Source organism: Sciurus carolinensis, chromosome 12, assembly GCF_902686445.1.
Source record: "Sciurus carolinensis chromosome 12, mSciCar1.2, whole genome shotgun sequence".
NCBI classification, from domain to species: Eukaryota; Metazoa; Chordata; class Mammalia; order Rodentia; family Sciuridae; genus Sciurus; species Sciurus carolinensis.
The window spans coordinates 60,877,887-60,899,219 of record NC_062224.1 but is presented as its reverse complement, the minus strand read 5'-3'; the positions used below and the strand labels follow the sequence as shown (position 1 = coordinate 60,899,219).

Genomic DNA, 21,333 nt, shown 5'->3' with positions numbered 1-21,333 from the left:
ATAGGTTCACTTTTTTTGTTTTAAGAGGGTATATGTTAATTTTGTTTGAAAGCCAAGGAGGTTCATACTAGAGGTATACAGTTAGAGGAAAGGAGCGTTAAATTGTTTTTGTTTGTTTTTGACCGTGGCTGTGGAACCCAGGGCCTCGCGCATTCTAAGCACGCGCTTTACCACCTGTCGGCCATTTTTTCCTGGCGTAGTTGGAGAAACGGTTGCGAGAGCGTCGGCTCTTCAGAAGAAAACGTAGGTCTTTTGGAAACTCTGAACTTGAGTTTGTTCTTGGTATTCTGGAGTCTATGATAATTTTAAAAACTGTCTTTTGTGAACTTTCATTGAAAAGGGTCTGTGAGGAGAGACGAATTTACTGGTAAGTTTAGCTCTTTAGGAGGATTCTACCAGGGAGGACTAGTGTGTTGTTAAGGGAAATCCACATTCTCCCTGTACTGTGACTCGTTATTTTTTGATCATTTTGTTTTTAGTTGTAGATAGACAGTTTTAAAAATTATTTTTAAAATATTTTAAATTTGTTGATGGACCTTTATTTATTTATATGCGGTGCTGAGGTTGGGAGCCGGTGCCTCACACACGTTGTGTAAGTGCTCTGCCCCTGAGCTACAACTGCAGCCCCGTGTGCTGTGACTTCTGACCACAGTTTTTCAACATTGTACTGAAATGTCACTAGTTCCCAAGACATTATTATTATTATTTTGGTACTGGTGATTGAACCCAGGGGCACTTTACCACTGAGCTACGTCCCTAGCCCTTTATATTGTTTTTGAGGCAGGTTCTCAGTTAGTTGCTTAGGCCCTCACTACGTTGCTGAGGCTGGCCTCGAACTTGTGAGCCTTCTGCATCAGCCTCAGAGGTCACTGGGATCACAGGCATGGTCACCACCTCAGTCAGGTGCTCCTTTACTTATGCTATAGGTTCACTTTTTTGTTTTAAGAGGGTATATGTTAATTTTGTTTGAAAGCCAAAGAGGTTCATACTAGAGGTATACAGTTAGAGGAAAGGAGCGTTAAATTGTTTTTGTTTGTTTTTGACGGTGACTGTGGAACCCAGGGCCTCGTGCATTCTAAGCACGCGCTTTACCACCTGTCGGCCATTTTTTCCTGGCGTAGTTGGAGAAACGGTTGCGAGAGCGTCGGCTCTTCAGAAGAAAACGTAGGTCTTTTGGAAACTCTGAACTTGAGTTTGTTCTTGGTATTCTGGAGTCTATGATAATTTTAAAAACTGTCTTTTGTGAACTTTCATTGAAAAGGATCTGTGAGGAGAGACGAATTTACTGGTAAGTTTAGCTCTTTAGGAGGATTCTACCAGGGAGGACTAGTGTGTTGTTAAGGGAAATCCACATTCTCCCTGTACTGTGACTCGTTATTTTTTGATCATTTTGTTTTTAGTTTTAGATAGACAGTTTTAAAAATTATTTTTAAAATATTTTTAAATTGTTGATGGACCTTTATTTATTTATATGCGGTGCTGAGGTTGGGAGCCGGTGCCTCACACACGTTGTGTAAGTGCTCTGCCCCTGAGCTACAACTGCAGCCCCGTGTGCTGTGACTTCTGACCACAGTTTTTCAACATTGTACTGAAATGTCACTAGTTCCCAAGACATTATTATTACTATTTTGGTACTGGTGATTGAACCCAGGGGCACTTTATCACTGAGCTACGTCCCTAGCCCTTTATATTGTTTTTGAGGCAGGTTCTCAGTTAGTTGCTTAGGCCCTCACTACGTTGCTGAGGCTGGCCTCGAACTTGTGATCCTTCTTCCTCAGCCTGAGAAGTCACTGGGATCACAGGCATGGTCACCACCTCAGTCAGGTGCTCCTTTACTTATGCTATAGGTTCACTTTTTTTGTTTTAAGAGGGTATATGTTAATTTTGTTTGAAAGCCAAGGAGGTTCATACTAGAGGTATACAGTTAGAGGAAAGGAGCGTTAAATTGTTTTTGTTTGTTTTTGACGGTGGCTGTGGAACCCAGGGCCTCGCGCATTCTAAGCACGCGCTTTACCACCTGTCGGCCATTTTTTCCTGGCGTAGTTGGAGAAACGGTTGCGAGAGCGTCGGCTCTTCAGAAGAAAACGTAGGTCTTTTGGAAACTCTGAACTTGAGTTTGTTCTTGGTATTCTGGAGTCTATGATAATTTTAAAAACTGTCTTTTGTGAACTTTCATTGAAAAGGGTCTGTGAGGAGAGACGAATTTACTGGTAAGTTTAGCTCTTTAGGAGGATTCTACCAGGGAGGACTAGTGTGTTGTTAAGGGAAATCCACATTCTCCCTGTACTGTGACTCGTTATTTTTTGATCATTTTGTTTTTAGTTGTAGATAGACAGTTTTAAAAATTATTTTTAAAATATTTTAAATTTGTTGATGGACCTTTATTTATTTATATGCGGTGCTGAGGTTGGGAGCCGGTGCCTCACACACGTTGTGTAAGTGCTCTGCCCCTGAGCTACAACTGCAGCCCCGTGTGCTGTGACTTCTGACCACAGTTTTTCAACATTGTACTGAAATGTCACTAGTTCCCAAGGCATTATTATTATTATTATTTTGGTACTGGTGATTGAACCCAGGGGCACTTTACCACTGAGCTACGTCCCTAGCCCTTTATATTGTTTTTGAGGCAGGTTCTCAGTTAGTTGCTTAGGCCCTCACTACGTTGCTGAGGCTGGCCTCGAACTTGTGAGCCTTCTGCATCAGCCTCAGAGGTCACTGGGATCACAGGCATGGTCACCACCTCAGTCAGGTGCTCCTTTACTTATGCTATAGGTTCACTTTTTTTGTTTTAAGAGGGTATATGTTAATTTTGTTTGAAAGCCAAAGAGGTTCATACTAGAGGTATACAGTTAGAGGAAAGGAGCGTTAAATTGTTTTTGTTTGTTTTTGACGGTGACTGTGGAACCCAGGGCCTCGTGCATTCTAAGCACGCGCTTTACCACCTGTCGGCCATTTTTTCCTGGCGTAGTTGGAGAAACGGTTGCGAGAGCGTCGGCTCTTCAGAAGAAAACGTAGGTCTTTTGGAAACTCTGAACTTGAGTTTGTTCTTGGTATTCTGGAGTCTATGATAATTTTAAAAACTGTCTTTTGTGAACTTTCATTGAAAAGGATCTGTGAGGAGAGACGAATTTACTGGTAAGTTTAGCTCTTTAGGAGGATTCTACCAGGGAGGACTAGTGTGTTGTTAAGGGAAATCCACATTCTCCCTGTACTGTGACTCGTTATTTTTTGATCATTTTGTTTTTAGTTGTAGATAGACAGTTTTAAAAATTATTTTTAAAATATTTTTAAATTGTTGATGGACCTTTATTTATTTATATGCGGTGCTGAGGTTGGGAGCCGGTGCCTCACACACGTTGTGTAAGTGCTCTGCCCCTGAGCTACAACTGCAGCCCCGTGTGCTGTGACTTCTGACCACAGTTTTTCAACATTGTACTGAAATGTCACTAGTTCCCAAGACATTATTATTACTATTTTGGTACTGGTGATTGAACCCAGGGGCACTTTACCACTGAGCTACGTCCCTAGCCCTTTATATTGTTTTTGAGGCAGGTTCTCAGTTAGTTGCTTAGGCCCTCACTACGTTGCTGAGGCTGGCCTCGAACTTGTGATCCTTCTTCCTCAGCCTGAGAAGTCACTGGGATCACAGGCATGGTCACCACCTCAGTCAGGTGCTCCTTTACTTATGCTATAGGTTCACTTTTTTTGTTTTAAGAGGGTATATGTTAATTTTGTTTGAAAGCCAAGGAGGTTCATACTAGAGGTATACAGTTAGAGGAAAGGAGCGTTAAATTGTTTTTGTTTGTTTTTGACCGTGGCTGTGGAACCCAGGGCCTCGCGCATTCTAAGCACGCGCTTTACCACCTGTCGGCCATTTTTTCCTGGCGTAGTTGGAGAAACGGTTGCGAGAGCGTCGGCTCTTCAGAAGAAAACGTAGGTCTTTTGGAAACTCTGAACTTGAGTTTGTTCTTGGTATTCTGGAGTCTATGATAATTTTAAAAACTGTCTTTTGTGAACTTTCATTGAAAAGGGTCTGTGAGGAGAGACGAATTTACTGGTAAGTTTAGCTCTTTAGGAGGATTCTACCAGGGAGGACTAGTGTGTTGTTAAGGGAAATCCACATTCTCCCTGTACTGTGACTCGTTATTTTTTGATCATTTTGTTTTTAGTTGTAGATAGACAGTTTTAAAAATTATTTTTAAAATATTTTAAATTTGTTGATGGACCTTTATTTATTTATATGCGGTGCTGAGGTTGGGAGCCGGTGCCTCACACACGTTGTGTAAGTGCTCTGCCCCTGAGCTACAACTGCAGCCCCGTGTGCTGTGACTTCTGACCACAGTTTTTCAACATTGTACTGAAATGTCACTAGTTCCCAAGACATTATTATTACTATTTTGGTACTGGTGATTGAACCCAGGGGCACTTTACCACTGAGCTACGTCCCTAGCCCTTTATATTGTTTTTGAGGCAGGTTCTCAGTTAGTTGCTTAGGCCCTCACTACGTTGCTGAGGCTGGCCTCGAACTTGTGAGCCTTCTGCATCAGCCTCAGAGGTCACTGGGATCACAAGGCATGGTCACCACCTCAGTCAGGTGCTCCTTTACTTATGCTATAGGTTCACTTTTTTTGTTTTAAGAGGGTATATGTTAATTTTGTTTGAAAGCCAAAGAGGTTCATACTAGAGGTATACAGTTAGAGGAAAGGAGCGTTAAATTGTTTTTGTTTGTTTTTGACCGTGGCTGTGGAACCCAGGGCCTCGCGCATTCTAAGCACGCGCTTTACCACCTGTCGGCCATTTTTTCCTGGCGTAGTTGGAGAAACGGTTGCGAGAGCGTCGGCTCTTCAGAAGAAAACGTAGGTCTTTTGGAAACTCTGAACTTGAGTTTGTTCTTGGTATTCTAGAGTCTATGATAATTTTAAAAACTGTCTTTTGTGAACTTTCATTGAAAAGGATCTGTGAGGAGAGACGAATTTACTGGTAAGTTTAGCTCTTTAGGAGGATTCTACCAGGGAGGACTAGTGTGTTGTTAAGGGAAATCCACATTCTCCCTGTACTGTGACTCGTTATTTTTTGATCATTTTGTTTTTAGTTGTAGATAGACAGTTTTAAAAATTATTTTTAAAATATTTTTAAATTGTTGATGGACCTTTATTTATTTATATGCGGTGCTGAGGTTGGGAGCCGGTGCCTCACACACGTTGTGTAAGTGCTCTGCCCCTGAGCTACAACTGCAGCCCCGTGTGCTGTGACTTCTGACCACAGTTTTTCAACATTGTACTGAAATGTCACTAGTTCCCAAGACATTATTATTACTATTTTGGTACTGGTGATTGAACCCAGGGGCACTTTACCACTGAGCTACGTCCCTAGCCCTTTATATTGTTTTTGAGGCAGGTTCTCAGTTAGTTGCTTAGGCCCTCACTACGTTGCTGAGGCTGGCCTCGAACTTGTGATCCTTCTTCCTCAGCCTGAGAAGTCATTGGGATCACAGGCATGGTCACCACCTCAGTCAGGTGCTCCTTTACTTATGCTGTAGGTTCACTTTTTTTGTTTTAAGAGGGTATATGTTAATTTTGTTTGAAAGCCAAGGAGGTTCATACTAGAGGTATACAGTTAGAGGAAAGGAGCGTTAAATTGTTTTTGTTTGTTTTTGACCGTGGCTGTGGAACCCAGGGCCTCGCGCATTCTAAGCACGCGCTTTACCACCTGTCGGCCATTTTTTCCTGGCGTAGTTGGAGAAACGGTTGCGAGAGCGTCGGCTCTTCAGAAGAAAACGTAGGTCTTTTGGAAACTCTGAACTTGAGTTTGTTCTTGGTATTCTGGAGTCTATGATAATTTTAAAAACTGTCTTTTGTGAACTTTCATTGAAAGGGTCTGTGAGGAGAGACGAATTTACTGGTAAGTTTAGCTCTTTAGGAGGATTCTACCAGGGAGGACTAGTGTGTTGTTAAGGGAAATCCACATTCTCCCTGTACTGTGACTCGTTATTTTTTGATCATTTTGTTTTTAGTTGTAGATAGACAGTTTTAAAAATTATTTTTAAAATATTTTAAATTTGTTGATGGACCTTTATTTATTTATATGCGGTGCTGAGGTTGGGAGCCGGTGCCTCACACACGTTGTGTAAGTGCTCTGCCCCTGAGCTACAACTGCAGCCCCGTGTGCTGTGACTTCTGACCACAGTTTTTCAACATTGTACTGAAATGTCACTAGTTCCCAAGACATTATTATTACTATTTTGGTACTGGTGATTGAACCCAGGGGCACTTTACCACTGAGCTACGTCCCTAGCCCTTTATATTGTTTTTGAGGCAGGTTCTCAGTTAGTTGCTTAGGCCCTCACTACGTTGCTGAGGCTGGCCTCGAACTTGTGAGCCTTCTGCATCAGCCTCAGAGGTCACTGGGATCACAGGCATGGTCACCACCTCAGTCAGGTGCTCCTTTACTTATGCTATAGGTTCACTTTTTTTGTTTTAAGAGGGTATATGTTAATTTTGTTTGAAAGCCAAAGAGGTTCATACTAGAGGTATACAGTTAGAGGAAAGGAGCGTTAAATTGTTTTTGTTTGTTTTTGACCGTGGCTGTGGAACCCAGGGCCTCGCGCATTCTAAGCACGCGCTTTACCACCTGTCGGCCATTTTTTCCTGGCGTAGTTGGAGAAACGGTTGCGAGAGCGTCGGCTCTTCAGAAGAAAACGTAGGTCTTTTGGAAACTCTGAACTTGAGTTTGTTCTTGGTATTCTAGAGTCTATGATAATTTTAAAAACTGTCTTTTGTGAACTTTCATTGAAAAGGGTCTGTGAGGAGAGACGAATTTACTGGTAAGTTTACCTCTTTAGGAGGATTCTACCAGGGAGGACAAGTGTACTAAGTATTACAGGAAATACACATTCTCTCTGAATGTATTGTGACTCTTTTCTTTTTTCTTTTTTAGTTTTAGATAGACACAATACCTTTATTTAATTTATTTTTTATCCAGTGCTGAGGATAGAAGGCAGGGCCTCACACATGCTAGGCAAGTGCTCTACCACTGAGCCATAGCCCCACTGTCATCAGTTTTTCAATAATGTACTGAAATGTCACTAATTGGAAAGACAGCATTATTATTATTATTTTGGTACTGGTGATTTAACCCAGGGGCACTTTCCCACTGAGCTACATCCCTAGCCTTTTATATTTTTGAGACAGTTCTCACTTAGTTGCCTAGGACCTCACTACGTTGCTGAGGCTGACCTTGAACTTGCCATCTTCCTTTGAAGGATCCATCCTGTGGAGCAGCTGGGATTATAGACATTTTCCACTGCCCCTATTTGAACACAATTCTTTTGTACAAATTTTAAAAGATTTATGCAGGTACTTGGGGGACACAAGCCTTAAGTAGAAATAAAGCATTGTTTAGACTGGGTGTGGTGACTCACCTATAATCCCAGTAGTTTAGGAGGTAGAGGGATTTCGAGTTTCAGGTCTGACTCAGCAATTTAACCGTGCCCTAAGCAATTGTGTGAGACCCTGTCTCCAGAAACAAAAAAAAGTTAAGTTGTGGTGGCCTGCTGGGATGTGCCTTCGTGGGTAAGTTACCGTGGGTTCAATCTGTAGTACAAAAAGTGTGGAAATCATGGAAAATTTCAGGTACTCTTCACTCCCCATACTCCCTCCAATTTAAGTCTTTCTTCCCTAGATTAGCTCAGAAGTCTCAAGTGTATAGTCTCATCTGCTCACAAATTTTGTTTCCACTGTACTAGAATCATTACCAATTCTGGGCCCATTCATTGGAAGAAATGTTTGGTATTCTTTCCTCTTTCAGCTTGGCATACCTTGTGCCATTACTTTTTCCAAACTATCATATTTTAAATCCTTCTGTAACTTTCATGTTTTCTTTGTGCATTTTCCTTTTATTCCATTTTATTTTTTCCTCTAATTCACTTCCTTGGGATTTTCCAGCATATGTTTCTTGATTAGAACTTTTCTTTGGTCTATTTTCATGGTTTGATTATATATGTCCTCTTGTAGAATGTAAACTCCTTGTGGGTCAGGAAGTAGATCTTTTTTCTGCCCTTGCAGTCTTCCCTTCCCAACACAATGCTTTAAAAATGGTCAGTAATTGATTAATATTTGAATTAAGCCAGAAGCAGTGGTGTGTATCTTTTTGGGGATCGAACCCAGGCCCTTGTGCTTACAAGGCAAGCACTCTACTGACTGAGCTATCTCCCCAGCCCCAGTGGTGCGTATCTTTAATCCCAGCTGCCTGCACGTGGATCACAAGGTGGAGGCAGCCTGGGCATCTTAGTGAGACTGTCTAAAAAAAAAAATAAAAAAAAAATAAAATAAAATAAAAAAATTTCAAGGGCTGGGGATGTTGCTCAGTGGTAAAGTGCCCAGGAGTTTAATCTCCAGTACCAAAAAAAAAAAAAAAAAGTTTAAAGGAACAATTGCATTTTCAGGGTCCATTGTAGTTTGCATTTAAATCATAATTCTTAGACTTTTTATTAGCCAAAAAGAGAAAAGTAAAATCATATATATAATGTTTTGTAGAGATGTTTGCTTAGTATATGTTGAAATATGAAATATAATTATTTTTTTGTAGATAGTGTATTTATTGAGCAAATAGTTTTTTTGTTTTGTTTTGTTTTGTTTTGGTGGACATTAGTGTTTTACCACTGAGGTACATCCCCAGTTCATTAATTGGTTGGTTGATAGATTCATTGATTGAGATAAGGTCTCACTAAATTACTGTGGGTCTCACAAAATTGCTAAGACCAACCTTGGTGATTCTCATCAGCCTCCTGAGTCTCTGGGATTATCAGCATGCACCAGTGTGCCTGGCTCTGGACCTTCATCTTTGAGTATTTCTTGAGATTTCAAAAGAGAGAGGTATATATATTTTCAGTGAGTTGCTTGGAGTCCTACCAACCCTGAGACTTATTACTTCTTAATAACATTTTCATTTAGGACTTTTGGATACTATGGGTTGGATTCTGGTCAAAAATTTGTGTGGAAACAAAATTTCTAAGACTCAGAACCAAAGTCAGAATAGTTTTATGACTCTCTATCCTGTGCAGTAAATGTTTCTTTCACGAAAGATGATATGTAGCCCTGCAGAATTTAGTGGAAGTGAGGGGGAGCCTCTTAGCTTGCATAAACTCTGTTAATCCTAAACTTTATCTTCTGCCTGTGTGGAATTCAGCAGTGCTCAAAAGAAGATCATGATTACCAGAATTAGATTTGGTTGCAAGTCCTCAAGACCAAGGCCCAACTTACATGTCTCTTCATTTTTGGCTCTGCCAATTCACAATCATTCAAAAAAGATATTTTTATATTTCTACTTTTTTTTTTTTTTTTTTACATTGGTAGGGGTCATCTAGGGAATCTAGCTTCATGTATATTGGAAAACAAAAGATAATTTTAGATACTTTTTTTCTATCTAGTAAAAGAGATCAAATTCAATTTCTCAAATTTTTGTGGGTTTGGACATTTTTCAGGGAGTTTCTCTCTTTTTACTAAAGAGATAATTTTTAAAACAGATGAGTTTTCCTGTGTGTATGTATTCTTTGAAACTAGGGTGGGCAAAATAATTTAAATTGAGCCAATTTTCAAAGAATCTAGGAAATAATGTATATCCTTTGGTTATCTGGCTTAATAAATTATTATTTTCCTAAGGCCATTTGGGAAATATTTTCTTAGGAGAGAACACCTCAGACCCAGGTACATATATATTTTATAACCAGGTTTTAGTTGTACTTTGTTCACTTGGTGTGGTGACTTGCTTACTTGCTATATTCCTGCCTGAAAATAATTAAATATATTATACAGTAGTACAAATATATCATAATAATGTTATCTTCTTAAAATATTTGCAGTGGAAGTATGAGAGACTTAACAGCTCAAGTGACTAGTGGTCTCCTACAGTTCCCAGAAGTGACCATTCAGGCCCTTAGAGAAGATGAAATAACATTAGAATCTGTACTTCATGGAAGGTTTGCTGCAGGTAAAATAATGTTGTTGAAAGTTTACTAATTTGATGGACCTGTAAGATAAATAAATGTTATAGTTTCTTTAATGTGGGATTTTTTAAAGAGCTCAGTAAAGTTTTTTGTTGTTTTGTTTATTTTTGGTACCATGAATTGAACCCAAGGGTGCTTAACCACTGAGCCATATCCCCAGACCTTTTTATTTATTTTTTTTTTATTTTGAGATGGGGTCTTGCTAAGTTTCTTGGGGCTTGCTAAATTGCTGAGACTGGCCTTGAACTTGGGATCCTCTTGCCTTAGCCTCTCAAGTTGCTGGGATTATAGGTGTGCACCACCACACCCAGCTTAAAGTATTATGTAATGCCTATAACTACAAATTTAACACCTGTATTCTTCAGAACACATTAGCAGTGAATCTTATTGGGGGATTATAGTTAATTTTTCCTCAAACCACCTATCTATCTATATATCTATAATCTGTATATATCTTCTGTGTATCAAATATTTGTATTTTGAAAGTAGAAATAATATACAACAATTGTTCTTTGTATTCAACAAACAATTGTTCTTTGTTTTATTGGTGGTGAGTTTGAAGATTAGAACCCAGACAGTCTTAGGAGTGGAAAAATCTGATTGTGGAGCCCTGGTCCTAAAAAAAAATTTTAAGAAAGATTTATTTCCTAATTCTAATGTGAACAAGATCTTAATATTTAGGCTTTAGATTGTGTAATACAGGAAAGAACCATACCAAAGTTTGGAGGATTCCAAGTTCAAGGCCAGCCTCAGCAAGTTAGTGAGACCCTGTTTCAAAATAAAGAAAGGGTTATGGTTATAGCTCAGTGGTAAAGTGCCCCTTGAATCAATTCCAAGTACCAAAAACCCAAATAACAATAGCAGTTTTTCATTAAGGTAGGGTAAAACTGTTCTCTATAGGTATTTTTCATTGTAGGTGACAATCAGATACCAAATAGCAGAAAGGAACTTTGAACCCTAGCATTCTGGGTCCCCTCTATGGCATGCTATTTTTTTAAATTAAAATTTGTAGCATCCCTCTACTATATAAAATGTATATCTAGCTACCTATTAGGATGCATGATGGACATCTTAAATTTAGTGTAAAGTTATTGCCATTCATTTAATTATTCAAGGAAAGTTCAGGGTCCATTCTTGATTGATTCTTGTTTTATTCACCTCTCCATATCTAATTAATCAACAAGCTAATTCCTGTCCTACCTCTAAGATGAATCTCTAGTCAGACCACTTTTTTCTGTCCATTGCCACCTACCAGTGTATTGTCATCTCCCTACTTCTGTTCTGTGCTCCCTCTTTTTGTCCATTTTAATGTTTTTTAAAAAGATCTGATTGTAACTGACCTGGTAACCCTGCCCCCTACAGTGATGTTACATTGTAGACAAAATAAAATTCAAACATGACTAGTAGGCCTAGAAGGGTGTTTTGTTCTTTCCTTTTGTCTTTTTATGTGTGTGTGTGTGTTTGGTGCTGGGGATTAAACTCAGGGCCTTGGGCATGCTAGGCAAATGCTGTACAACTGAGCTATATCCTCAGCACCAAGAAGGGATTCTGGTATTTTATATTGTTAGGCTAGTTATGTAATGTCTTATCTGAGATTGTGAACTCTTCATAGATAGAATTGTTATATTTTGTAACTACCGTAGCTCCAAGTTTAAATTTTTTAACTTGTAGTACTTAAAACACAAGTTTTGGAGTTAGACTTGAGATCTACTTCTGAACCATAATATCTTGTAACTGACTTTGTACAAGTTAAACTACATCACATTTTAGTTGCATTATCTGTGTATCGAACTATGATAAAGAATAAATGCAATAATGTATTTAAGCACAGAGCATGGTGCCTTTACTGAATGATTATTAATGTAGTCATAGTTGCTTATTTTATGTTTCAAAAGTTTTGTTCTTTTTTTACTACCATATTGTTTCTCAATTTATGTGAGTGCAACATATATTCTTAATTCTACTGATTTGAGGACCATTCTGTTTTATAAATGCTTAGGTTTCAATTTGGAGATGATTCATAATGTGTAATGAACTGCATATTATATATCTGTATGTAAAAGAGCTAACTGCTTCAGTTTTGTTGTATGCATACAGTATTAAAATAAGAAATATTTTTGCTTTTTATTCCCCCTTAGGGAAAAATGGACTTGCTTGCTTGGCTTGTGGTCCACAACTTGAGGTAGTAAACTCTATAACAGGAGAGCGGTTGTCTGCATATAGATTTACTGGAGTAAATCAGCAGCCTCCTGTAGTCCTTGCAGTTAAAGACTTCTCTTGGCAGAAGAGAAGTGGATTGTTGATAGGACTGGAAGAAGCAGAAGGAAGTGTTCTTTGTCTTTATGACCTTGGTGTATCAAGAGTGGTTAAAGCAGTTGTTCTTCCTGGAAGGGTAGGTACTGTTTAAGATACTTGGATATTCTGTTTTCAAAACAGTGTTTACAGGCCTGTGTTTACTTTGAGAAAATTCATTGCTCCTGTACACTTACAGCCAGTGTACTTTTATGTTAATGTGTTTAATTCAAAATAAAAGTTTAAGATGCTCTTATTATCAAAGGAACTTAACATTTAAATATAACTTCCTATTCTTAAGAATTAGGAAATTCTGATGTAAAAAGTTAATAAATGATAGTGTTAACACTTGTTTATGTGAAAAGTATCATTTGTGTCTTGTTCTTATCTCCCGTTGTGTTCTATGAGGGCCCTCAATATTTCTAAAAGTATGTTTTTTCTTTAATATTTATTTTTTAGTTGTAAATAGACACAATATCTTTATTTCATTTATTTATTTTATATGGTGCTGAGGATCAAACCCAGTGCCTCACACATGCTAGGCAAGTGGGGCATGTGCCACAACCCCAGCCTCTGAAAGTATGTTTAATTGTAAGGTTTTTAAGTGTTTTTCTTTCTAAATTGATACTATAACCTTGGTGCAGTGTGGAAAAAACATGTCTTCACTGTTGTTTAGAATTTTAATATTATATGTAAATAATAGCTTCATTTATAATCACCATTTATTAATTCTGATACATTTATACCTTCCATAAACTAACAGTCTTACCCTGTAGTACCTATAGAAGTAGTTTAAATTCTGAGTTGTTTCTTCAGATTTATTGCGGCTTTTTTCTGTATACCTGGCGAGAAAATATAAATACACAAACACATATACAAATATAAAATCATAGAAGAGTGCAGTGGTTTGGGGATTGATATTTTGAATGATCTGGTTTATAATTAGGGGCCTTGTAATGCCTGATGATTTATTTTTATGTTTTAAGCAGAACTCTCATGTAAAAAGTTCCTTGGATTGGGTCAGGAATGGAATTATGAGAAAAGAAATAAGGACACTTCTAGTTCAGGTCACTAATGATGAACTGAATCACGGAAATGACAGTATTGTAGGAGTAAGGGACAGGTTGAAAATATATTCAGAAGGTAAAATGGATAGGACTCATTGACCATTTGAGAGTAATTGAGAAGGAACAAGAATTAATAAGTTCTTGGTTGTTCATTTGAGTAGATGATTAATATCATAAGAAGGAGGGACTGTAGGAGAAAGAAAAGATGTGGGGTTAATGATAGATACATAGTCAAAGGAAGTTTGGCTAGGGTATAATATCTCCTAAATGTTTATAATTGCCTCTTCTAAAATAAGGTAGCGCTGATAATCACTTCAGTACAGTATTTGTATGAGAAATGCAATCTGTGTGCATTCCTCTGGTATGATGGAAACAAGATATTTCAATATTTATAGATATCATTACATTAATTAGAAAATTCATGAGATTACAGCTTTCAGAATTTGTTATGATTTGTGTACTAATGATAGAGACAACCAGGTTTTTGTCATAAAAATAAATTACAGCCTGAAAAATACTTTTAAATTAACACATAAACCACTGATAACAAATTTTCTTTCTCTAGGACATTCATCAGTAGAATAGAAATAATCACTTAATCATCATATATCATCCAGTAATTAGTTTTGTGAAGTAATAGGAAAGTTACATATAAAATATAAGCTGACTGTGGTGGCAGATTGCTGTATTCCCAGCTATTTGGAAGACTGAGGCAGGATTGTTTGAGGCCAGTCTGGGCAATATAGCAAACGGATGGCATTTAAGTACAAAATCTGAAATTTTGACTCATGAGATGAAGGGGAGAAAAATATGACTCCATAAAGTAGCTTAGGCAAAAGTTTCTCAAATAATTGAAATCGTGTCAGTAATCTAGTCAGTGCCAAAGCTTTGTATGAGGTCTGTTAGACTATAACCCATTTAGAGAAAGCTGTCTGTCTTTAGTCTAAACAGGACTTAAAATCGTTTAAGAATAGACAGTAAAATTTTCTGGAATGATTTGTTATTACTTTTCTTTCTTTCTTTCTTTCTTTCTTTCTTTTTTTTTTTTCTGGTTCTGGAGATTGAACCCAGAACCTCATGTGAGCTAGGCATTGTTTTTACTAAGAGAAAAACTGTATCATCCTAGAATGGCTGATGAAAAGCTTTAAAGTGAGAATAATTTTGAGTGTTTTTTATTGCTGTTGTTGTTACTGGGGATTGAACCCAGGGGCATTAAACTACTAAGCCACATCCTCAGTCCTTTATTTTTTATATTTTGTTTAGAAATAGGGTCTTGCTAAGTTGCTCAGGGCCTTACTGAGTTGCTGAGCTGGCTTTGAACTTGGGATCCTCCTGCCTCAGCTTCCTGAGTCATTGGGATTACAGGTGTGCACCACTCCACCCAGCTGAGAACAATTTGAGTTATGCGTAATGATTTTATGGCTTATGTAACTTAGATAAAATGTTTTATAAGTTGGTTAAGCAAACTGTAGTTACTTCATCTTTAAACAGATAATTACATATAGGTCAGTATCAAAGGATTATTGTGAATTTTAAATGAGCCAATTAGCACAATGTCTGGCACATAAATAACCTCTTTGTAAACATCAGTTATTCAGCTTCATGATTTTAATATTTTTAAATAGTGTAATTCCTAATATATCCGAAGATTTTGTTGTTACTTGGATTCACAAATACCACTTGCAAATTTATGATTCTTTATTTGATGATGTTTAAATTTGTAGTAAACCAATAATCTGCTTTAACTCCAAATTTTGTTTTGCTGTTGGTTGTGTTTTCTTCTTTTGTCAAAGGAAAGCCAGTCATATATTCTGCTTTCTAGGTAACAGCTATTGAACCTATAATTAATCATGGTGGAGCCAGTGCAAGCTCTCAGCATTTACATCCAAGTCTGCGATGGCTTTTTGGTGTGGCAGCGGTGGTAACTGATATTGGACACATTCTTCTTATTGACCTGTGTTTGGATGACGTGTCGTGCAGTCAGAGTGAAGTAGAGGCATTAGGTAATCATTCATTACTTGAAACCAGAAGTTGAACACCTGAATGTTCTGATGCAATGGATTTGGTTATTTAAAATGACCCCAAATTTTTTTATAGAAAAATTGCTTAAGTGAGTCTGGCTTTGTGGGATACAACTATAATCCCAGCAGTTCAGGAGACTGAGGAAGGAGGATTACAAGTTCAAGGGCCGCCTTGACAATTTATAGAGACCTGTCACAAAAAATAAGAACTGGGGATGTAGCTCAGTGGTAGAGTGTCCCAGGGTTTAGTCCTCAGTACCATAGGAATGGAGGAAGGGGGGGGAAGGCTGGAGGAGGAAGGAAGGAAATTATCTATATATCTGTCTTGTTTTTATTCTGTGCATCTAGGCACTGTAGAACTTTTGTGTGAGTTACTCTATTCTGTTGAAGTGTATTTCATAGAAAATTATAGATCAATTGAAAATTTCCTCACAAAATAACATTTTAAAATAGAACTATTGCTATTCAAATTCAGTGAAAGTGAGGAGAGACAAATTTTCTCCTTTAAATGCTTATATTTATAAATTATTCTTTTTTAAGTGCCTTTAGTTTTTTTTTAAATATGAGATTCTTACTTGATTGGTATCTGTAGTGAGTAAGAACAAACCTGAATGTAAACAGTGTGTGTTCTTTAAGCTTTCCTGAAAGAACCATTTGGTTTTGACTTTGAGGTTCTTTACTTTTATTTTTAAAAATTTTTTTGTTGTACTGGAGTTTCAGCCCAGGGTCTTGAGTGTGCTAAGGTCTACCACTGAGACAGGGTGTCACTAAGTTAGGGGTCTTGCTAAGTTGGTAAGGGTGGCCTCAAACTTGTGAATCCCTCCTGCCTCAGCCTCCTTAGTCACTAGGATTACAGGCATGCACCACCATGCCCAGCTCAGCTAACTTTCAGATTTTACCATGTGTTTATTTTCTTTCATTTCCTTTTCCTTCTGTGTTATTTTATAGCAAATATGGTTACTTTGACATATAATTAAAATGCTATTACCATTTCTAATAACAATTCTTCAGGGGCCTCAGGGATGTAGCTTGTAGTGAGGACTCTCCTAGCGTGTTCAAAGACCCTGGTTTGATCCCCAGCAACACCACACAAAAAATTCTTCGGTATAGACTACTCTTCAATCTGTAATCATATTGCTGTGATTATCTAAAACATCTTTTTATATTTGGATTGTTTGAACCTGAATTTAAACAAGGTTTATACATTAATTACATTGGACACTTAGGCTTTCAGGGTTTTTGAATGCACAGAAATCCTCTTTCTATGCTGTTTTTATTTATTTTTTAATGTCACTGACTTAATGAAGAAGTTAATTATTTGTAGGATGTTCCTCATTTTGGAATTGTGTGGTTTCATGTGGCATCATTTCTGTTTTGTGTTTTTTGTAAATATAAATATGCTTTGATTGAAAATTGTGGTTTGAGATTTTGGTCAGGATACTCTGGAGGTGTATAATTTTTCAATCAGTAGTTTTCAACCAGGGTGAGTTTTGTCCTCTAGGAGATATTTGTCAGGAGACCTTTTTTGGTTGTTATTACTAGAATAAGATGGTGCTTTTGGCTACTACCATAGAGACCAGAGATGCCAGTTTACATCCTATAGGCACCAGAACACCTCCATATCAAATATCTGACCCTAAATGTCCATGGTGCCAGGTTTGAAAAATCCTAGTTTAAATTGACTGTTTCTTTAATCAAAATTGTTATTATTTGATTTGCATCTGCAAAATTGTTTACTTTTTGCAAATTGATGGTTTTTAAATTTCACTATTCTGAAGAGGAATTTTCTCATTAACTAGTGCTGTTAAGCTACCCAGAAATAGAATTTATACAGAAAAGGCAGGATAAATGTTTACTGCTTATTAATTTTCAGAATAAGAAGTTGTTCTCCATTTACTTCTGATGGTTCACTAAGGTCTTTTGTAGGTGGACAGGGTGGGTTTCCTCTTCACCTCCTCCCCCCCCCCTTTTTTTTTTTAATAAGTATCATTATGAACTCATGAGATAAAAGATACTTAATGTTTGTTTTCAGCACTCAGATGTACTGTCTGGGCTCATGGGTACCCCTTTATATTATCTGACCCTTTAGTCTTTGATAACTTCTTTAGATTTCTGACATAGGATGAGCTGGGCTTATCCTACATAGGAATCCTTCAAAGAAAATCCTTCAAGGAAAGTACAGAAGATGTAGTTCTAAATTTGAATAAAAAAATAATGAACTTTATGATTGTTAAGGACATTGAAAGTATTTTAGATGTATTTTTTTAAATTACACAAATGTATTTTAGAATTTCAACATTTAAATAGATAAAGGTGGCTATTTTCTAGTTCAGCATGATTTGTCATCTTCTTATTTTAATTGACTCCATTTAATTAATTCAGTTGATGCTAGGTGACTCATGTGTTTGCTTTTGTGCTGTTTCATTTTTTATTTTCTTGATACAAACGACTGAACCCAGGGGAGTTTAACTCAGGTTGGCCTAGAGCTTGTGATCCTCCTGCCTCACCTTCCTGGGTCACTGGCATTACAGATATGAGCTACCACTATGCCTGGATTAATCTTTAATTGTTCTTATTTTTGGTTTTAGACCTCGAAGTTATTACTGGTATCCCAGCTGAAGTACCACATATCAGAGAAAGTGTGATGAGAGAAGGACGTCATCTGTGTTTCCAGTTAGTAAGCCCATCTGGAACAGCTGTTTCTACTCTTACCTACATTAGCAGGACAAATCATCTTGCTGTAGGTTTTTCTGATGGCTATCTTGCACTTTGGAATATGAAAAGTATGAAAAGAGAGTAAGTATAACTTTTTTTTCCTTACATGCCTTAGTAGTTTCTTTTTGTATATACTTTGTATTCAATTAGTATTTGAAAGATAAGCATGAGAAAAGTGAATGAGTGATAATGAATAATTTTTCATTGCATTAAATTACAGTTAGATAGGGAATGATTTGACACATGACTTGTTTTTTGCAGCATTTAAAAAGCAGTACAGTTACTGGTGTTTCTTTTGCTAGTAAAAAGTTTGACTATATGCGTAAACTATGTATTTGTGTACTATGAATTTTTCAAAAGTGCATTTCTTAGGACTGGGGGTGTAGCACATTGGTTGAGCACTTGCCCAGCTTGTGTGAGGCCCCTGTTGAATCCCAGTGGTGCCCTCCCCACCCAAAATCAAAGTTATAAAATACCTGTCTTAAAATTTTTATGGCATCAAAAAATCCCCAAAGTATAATTTATTTGAAACTTTTTATCTTTGGAGTTAAAATTGCTTGTAATATTAAGGGAGGTAGCAGGTAGGCATTATAGATCTTTTAAATCTTTGTTAAGAGTTTTGTCCTTTTATCAACTTGTGTTTTGAAATTGCTTCTAAAACAGTACCAAGAAAACCTGGCTTTTACAAATCCCTTGGCTAATTAAGCTCTTTTTTTTGCGGGGGGTGAATGTTTGAGGCAATACTGGGAATTGAACCCAGGGTGCTGTACCACTGAGCTACATTCCCAGACTTTATTTTTTTGAGACAAGGTCTCACTATGTTGCCCAAACTGGCCTAGAACTTGAAATCCTCCTGCCTCACCCCCGAAAGTTGCTGTAATTACAGATGTGTTACGCCAAGCTTGACTGGGTGGCCATAATGTTGATGTTTGTACTTTGTGTATTTTTGAAGATAAGACAAGCATAGCCATGCTTCCCATATTACTTAATTTTGGAAATCACATAAATAGTGATTGCTTAGCCCAAGTTTTTATGTGAGGAATTTTTTTCCTTTTCTAAAAACTATAACTTAAAATATAAGCAATGTACCTTTTGTCTGTTTTAGGTATTATACTCAGTTGGAAGGTGGAAGAATTCCTGTATATGCCATTACTTTTCAAGAACCTGAGAATGATCCTCGTAATTGCTGTTACCTGTGGGCTGTTCAGTCTACACAAGATAGGTTAGTGTGATACCTGTGGTTTTTAAAAACATTTGTCAAAAATAGAATGGATTATCTCTTTTTGGAAAACTTTGCTATGTTATTTCTTTTAGTAAAAGTATGGTAGTTAAAATTATTTTAAATGTTAATTGTTGAATAGCAGTAAGAAGAAGTTGTGTTAATTTGATCAAATGTTATTCCAAATAGTAAGCCAATACAGATAAGTAGATAATTTCTTGTTAAATTGGGCGGATTTTTTTGGCCTTGTACCTGTAAGAATATCCTTTCTCATTTATAATCTCTTCCTTTCCCTCTTTCTGTTGTGAGGACTCTTGTTTTTATTTACCCCCTGTTCTCTTGTCCTTCTACTTGTCTTTTAGAGTATGCTCCTATAATTAGTTTGGTTAATCTTTTCTTGTCTCTTGCACGCTCTAATTTTGTTCCGTGGTTAGCTAGTAGAAATCTTTTAATTTAATTTCTAATAGGTTAAGCTTATTTATTTCCAGTTCTAGAATAGTACAAACATTCTTTGGTGTTTAGTTCTTTCTTTGATAATGAAACAGTTTGTAGTATAATTGCTATCTTTTTTTTTTTTTTTGGTGCTGGAGATTGAACCCAGGGCCTTGTGCATGTGAGGCAGGCACTCTACCAACTGAGCTATATCCCCAGCCTGCTATCATTTTAATTAACTTCCTGTTCTTAGTAGTTTGTCTTCCCCAAGTCCACCCAACCCTTCAATACCTGAACTATGGTCAGTTTGGGTTTTTGTGTTAGATATCACCACTCAGATTTTTGTTTTACCCTATTTTTTTGTTTGCATCTATTATTTTACTTTTTGGATTTCCAACATTAAAGTTAAAAGGAATTCCCTCTTACATTGTTTTGGAATTTGGTAAATAAGCCTACATTCCATTTTTATTATTTATTTATTTATTGCTTTCAATTTTACCATTCCCCTCTGGATTTCATGGATTTTGTGGAGATTTAACCCACTTTGTCCTTAAAATTATTATCTGAACTTCTAATTTTTTTCTGAAATCTGTGTGAAGTATGATTTTGAGATTGTTTTAGAACTATATATCCATTGAAAGCATGAATGAGTCACCATTTTAAATATAGGCAGGGTGAAAGGAATTAAAATCAGCATATTACAGTGACACAGCCACATTAGTGTGGCTCAATTCACAAAAGCTAAGCTATGAAACAAACCTAGGTGTCCTTCCGCAAATGAATGGATAAAGAAAACGTTTAAATACACAATGGAATGTTACTCAGCCATGAAGAAGAATGAAATTATGGCATTTGCCAGTAAATGAATTAAACTGAATCCTATCATGCTAAGTGAAAGCCAGTACCCCAAAACCAAAGACTGAATGTTCTCTCTGATATGTGGATACTAATACACAATAAGGGGGAGGAGAGGATATAAATTCATTGGATAGAGGATGGGAATTGGAAAACAGAATGAATTGAACATGTATGAATTCACAATCAGTGAAACTGCACATCATGTACAATGCAAGAATGGGATCCTAATTAGAATAAGTTTTACTCCATGTATGTCAAAGTACATTTTACTCTCATGCATACCTAAAAAGGACAAATTAAAAAAAATAGGATAGCATTTTTCATTTTTTCTTACGGCGATGGCCAGTATTCACTTGATTATACCACATCACAAGTAAACAACACATGGGAACAGTTCTCCAAGAACTGTTAGTTTAATTTTCCATTTCTGAGAATTGAACCCAAGAGCTTTTGCATGCTAGGCAAGTATTCTGCCACTGAAGTATGTGCCTAGCCCTTTTTTAAATTTCAAAAGAGGGTCTCTACAAGTTGCACAGTGTTGAACTTGCAATCCTCCTGCCTCAGCCTTCTGAGTGGCTGGGATTATAGGCATGTGTCACCATGCCTGGCCTCTCTAATGAAGCTACTTTCTAGCACTTTTTGTCTTTTAATAGGACAAGTTTGATTTCATTTATAATTAGATTATTTATTCCTAAATGACTTTTTAAAAAATAGTTTTTAGTTGCC

The 21,333-nt window shown here is 37.0% G+C and overlaps 2 protein-coding genes across 5 annotated transcripts in view; one reads left to right on the top strand and one right to left on the bottom strand.

The window, feature by feature from the left end:
• LOC124961365 (uncharacterized) overlaps window positions 1-185 on the bottom strand; it is a 68,374-nt gene extending 68,189 nt beyond the window's left edge. The window contains exon 1 of the mRNA XM_047519950.1: window positions 172-185. Coding sequence (XP_047375906.1) covers window positions 172-185 — 14 coding nt within the window. The remainder of the gene's footprint in view (window positions 1-171) is intronic.
• Window positions 1-21,333, top strand: part of Ahctf1 (AT-hook containing transcription factor 1) — a 71,887-nt gene that overhangs the window by 1,807 nt on the left and 48,747 nt on the right. For 3 of the 4 annotated variants that reach the window (XM_047520418.1, XM_047520417.1, XM_047520416.1), the window contains exons 2-6: window positions 9,860-9,987; window positions 12,142-12,395; window positions 15,185-15,365; window positions 17,972-18,179; window positions 19,204-19,320. In XM_047520418.1, the coding sequence (XP_047376374.1) occupies window positions 9,867-9,987; window positions 12,142-12,395; window positions 15,185-15,365; window positions 17,972-18,179; window positions 19,204-19,320 (881 nt within the window). In that variant the 5' untranslated portion in view covers window positions 9,860-9,866. The remainder of the gene's footprint in view (window positions 1-9,859; window positions 9,988-12,141; window positions 12,396-15,184; window positions 15,366-17,971; window positions 18,180-19,203; window positions 19,321-21,333) is intronic. The other variant, XM_047520419.1, reaches the window with a different exon arrangement.